Source organism: Lipotes vexillifer, unplaced genomic scaffold, assembly GCF_000442215.2.
Source record: "Lipotes vexillifer unplaced genomic scaffold, Lipotes_vexillifer_v1.1 scaffold500, whole genome shotgun sequence".
NCBI classification, from domain to species: domain Eukaryota; kingdom Metazoa; phylum Chordata; class Mammalia; order Artiodactyla; family Lipotidae; genus Lipotes; species Lipotes vexillifer.
Genome location: NW_006778765.1, coordinates 1,031,862 through 1,036,066, shown reverse-complemented (window position 1 = coordinate 1,036,066; position 4,205 = coordinate 1,031,862). Strand labels below are relative to the sequence as shown.

At 45.9% G+C, this 4,205-nt stretch overlaps 1 protein-coding gene across 2 annotated transcripts in view; it reads right to left on the bottom strand.

Annotated features, from left to right (window-relative positions):
* The window catches only part of RAD54L2 (RAD54 like 2), an 89,122-nt gene that overhangs the window by 15,034 nt on the left and 69,883 nt on the right, over positions 1-4,205 (bottom strand). For both annotated transcript variants that reach the window (XM_007451824.1, XM_007451825.1), the window contains 4 exons: positions 3,616-3,958; positions 2,756-2,933; positions 1,320-1,562; positions 979-1,097 (listed from right to left, as the gene is read on the bottom strand). In XM_007451824.1, coding sequence (XP_007451886.1) covers positions 979-1,097; positions 1,320-1,562; positions 2,756-2,933; positions 3,616-3,958 — 883 coding nt within the window. The remainder of the gene's footprint in view (positions 1-978; positions 1,098-1,319; positions 1,563-2,755; positions 2,934-3,615; positions 3,959-4,205) is intronic.

Here is a 4,205-nt window from a genome sequence, read left to right as displayed (position 1 = left end):
AAGCAGCGGCGGGGGGGGTGGTGGGGTGATGAATTGGGAGATTGGGATTGACATGTATACACTGATGTATAAAATGGATTACTAATAAGAACCTTGTGCATAAAAAAATAAAATTCAAAAATTCAAAAAAAAAAAAAAAAAAAGATGTAGTGGCATCACCTGTTATTCCTGTGTAGTATCTCTTGTTTGGTCCCCAGACAGGACAGTCCCGTAGTCCATGTGTTACCCTCTTAGAAGCATGTGACTGGCAACTCCACTTAGAATATGGCTTTGTTATTTCTTAAAAAAAAAAAAAAAAAAAAAAAAAAATATAAAAAAACTAAAAAAAAAAAAAAAAAAAAAAAAGGCTGGGGAGGCACAGACGCAGTTTAGACCAGGGGTCAGCAAACGTTTTCTGTAAAAGGCCAGAGAGTAAATATTTTTCGGCTTTGCAGACCACACACAGTCTCTGCTGCATACGCTTCTCTTTTTTTAATTTTAATTTTAAAAATTTTTTATTTTATTTTTTTTGGCCACACCCTGTGGCTTACGGGATCTTAGTTCCCTGACCGGGGATCGAACCCGTGTGCCTTGCAGTGGGATCGCAAGAGTCCTAACCACTGGACCACCAAGGAATTCCCTGCATATGCTTCTTTAAAAAAACAAACAAACAAAAAACTCTTTTCAAATGTAAAAACTAGCTCTCAGGCTGTACAAAAACAGTCCACAGGTCATATTTGGCCTGCGTCACAGTTTGAAGGATTAGACTGTGATCTCCAATGTTAGCCTAAGGTTTCAAATTGTTCTTTGCAGAGAAATTGCATTGGATAAAAAAAGAAACTCTAAGAAAGAGAAGAAATGCAAGAAGGTCCTCACAAGAAGCACTGGTTGCAGAGGCATGGAGATAAAAGGGGGCTGGTGCAACCCCGGATGGTCTCACTCTGCAGGGGTTGTATCACTCTTTACCAAAGACACACACTCGGCAATTTCTCTTCTTACCTGAACACAAGGATCTTGTCTCCAAGCTTCACACTTTCCTCAATCAGGTGGAAAAGCAGTACCATCTTGGGAGAGTTCTCTAAGACACCAGTCTGGTAATTAGTCAAAAGGTCCTTGGCCTATAGGAGAGGAAATGAGGCAGCTTGGAGCAGGTCCATGGCCAGATTACTAGAAATACAATTCTCTCCCTCAAAGGCAGCAGCTCACGGGCAACCTTAATAGTTCCCTGCAGACATTAGCAGTACAGTGCACTGCACAAGCCCCACCCTCTCCCCACGAAAGCTTTGCACGATCCCTTCTCAGCAGTGGTTTATGGCCACAAAAGTATCTGCTTGACTCACCCATTCATATGTGACAATGTTGTTGCCTCGCTCCTGGAAAGGGTTAAAGCCGACCCCTTGTAGGAACTTGCTATTGGTCGCCTCTCCCATTGAGGCGCTGTCCTCACCCTTGCCTTTTGTTCCCTGTGAAGGGCAGCGGGCACTAGTCGCTGATGAACCAAGCTCTTCCACGTCTAAGTCTTGCTCATTGGCCAGGTTCTCCTTCTGAAGGGCTTCGTACAGCACGTCGGGGTGATTCCAGATCTGAGGTTCAAGGTAAAGGGGAGGAAGCATAGGGCAGAGAACAATCTAAGGGTGTCCCAGGGAGTCTGGAAACATGCAGTTATTCAAACACACACCTCCCACAGCACATAGTCACACCAAAAATTAATGTCTCCCCAACCCCCTCATGGTCAAAGAGCCTGCACATTCATTTTCAGTAACCAACTCTGATTGCTATGATACCTGAATGGGAGAATTCACACCAGGAGGCATGCCAGTATGATTGGTACACAACCAAAAAGGCTGTGTCACAAGTCTTTCATTCTTATTTAAGCAAGAACAAGAACATTCCTGTTTCACCATGTGGCTACAGTCAACTACTGTATGAAACTATGAAACAAGACCAATCTCTCCCTACGGACAAATGTATCTAACTTACAGATGATCAACCGTAAGTCATTTCAGGGACTATTCCTGGCAGGAGTTGAGAATTCCAGGGGAAAGAAGGGGGGGCGCGTGGGAAGGGTATGTTTGCACCGCAGCATCCTCAAGACCATGTCTGCTTTAGCTTCCTTGCCCTGGTCTAGGACTGTGGGTACAAAAGAAATATTTTGAAACCCATCTGTCCCCAGACACACACCTTCAGCTGACTTATTAAAGCAGTGCTCAATTGGAAAATAATATCCAACAGGTTGCTTGAGAGCTGTCAGAGAAACAGATCCTATGTGAGGCAACAGAGAGCATCTGGCCAGGTCAAAGACAAGTCAGGGTTCATCAACCTGTTCATGAGGCTCAGTGCTAAAGACACCTAGGACTTGCTGCCCCCAAACCATCTCAAGCATTATCAGAATGAAAGAGATCTTGATCTGTTTAAATACAGAATCAAATGGAAGGTATCCCTAATAATGTGTCTATGCTATATATTTCTTGAATCCTGATTAGGCTAGCAGTCAAAAATTTTGTCCCACGATGTTCCACCATCACTCCATTTCTCAGGTGAAAAAAATCAGTGAGAAAGGAAGTGACTTCTCAAGTTTGGTATAACAAGTTGCACATTTGCAAGGGGCACCATTTACATTATAGTCTATGAGTGGCACTCCCGAGAATTATCTCGCCTTGGAGCCCTCAATTCAGTGAACTTCTTCCTTTATCAAGGACTCCCAGCAGGAACAAGTCCCTTGGGACCATGAGCATCCTTAGTCTGTGTCTTAGTATTCCCTGAGGCCTCAACACACCTTGCAGCAGACACAGAAAGCCTTGAGGGGGTTCAGCCCCAGCCAGCCGCTGCTACCACAGTCCCGGAAGCGGTCCATGAACTGTGTATACAAATCTCGCTGGATCTTAGAGAGTCGCACCAGGATCACATTTTCTTCCTTGGCAGGGAGATGAATCTTCAGCACAGTGTGGCCTCTCCTACAAAGGTACAGGTCAGAATTGACAAGGCAGTGTGCCCAGGAGGGGTCAGTGCAGATTAAAAACAGAAACCTGCATTTCTGCCACACCGCCTTCTTTAGGATCTCAACATTCACAACAGCCTTACCATAATGCGGATTGGCTCAGCAACCAGCAAGAAACTTATTCTGAGTATAAAAACTAAAGCAAAGAGGCAGAGTGACCTGGGAACTCCAGGTTCTTACCCTAATCTAGGGCTGCTTCTCAGCTTTCTCCACACATGCCATCTTAACAAGGAAAAACAAGGGGATGCTTCAGACTGGCCTAACCTACATCTTCTAAGATGCTGAAACTGGTGAAGCCATACCCCTGAGAACCACCACTTTATTCTTTCTCTCAAGTCATTAGAATGGTAGCTGTCTCCTGCTTCTCTCAGCAAGTAAGGCAGATATCCCTAGTAACCTCAAAGATTAACTTCTGAGAAAAGCACTCCTGGACCAGACTCAGAAATTGAAATATTGGATATCCACCATCTGCTAACTATTCAGGAAAAGCTATTCAGTAAAAGGAAAGTTTTACTATTGCCCTACTAGAAAGGGGCCCTCCCACTGTAACCACCTTTCCCCTTCAGGAAAGCCTTGTCATGTCTATTCCACCAGGGCTCTCCAAGGATTTAGAAAACAGAGCCCTGAGGATGGCTCACCTCTGCACAAAGCCCTCCAGGAGGCTGTGCAGGACATGGCTCCGGTACCGCATGAGGCGGACATCCTGAGGCGTGCTGTCAATACACTGTCCATTCAGGATGGGGCGCTCAAACATGTTGCTGAACTCCTGCCGGGTGCCAAGGAAGTCTGGGCGCACAAAGTCCACCATGCACCAGTACTCGATGAGGTTGTTCTGCAGGGGGTATCCAGTCAGCACCACCCGGCGGCGAGAGCGAATGTTCTTCAGGGCCTGTGAGGTGCTGGCCTGGCAGTTTTTGATGCGGTGTCCCTCGTCACAGATTACCACATCAGGGCCAGGGCGGCATAAGGCCTTCTCAAACTCTAGGGAGGGAAGAGGATCCGGAGTAAGAGGGTGAGAGGGTCTGCTCTTAGTCAACAATATGAGAAGTAGGGGTGCACCCTGGAGGAGACAGAAGAAATGAAGGAAGCAGGAAAGCAAGAGTCAGCCCCCATTGGTGAAAGGGAGCCAGCCATTCAAGCTCCTGTGCATTTGGTGTGACACATTAACCTGGCCTATTGACTCTTTTTTTTTTTTTTTTTTTTTGCAGTACGCGGGCCTCTCCCTGTT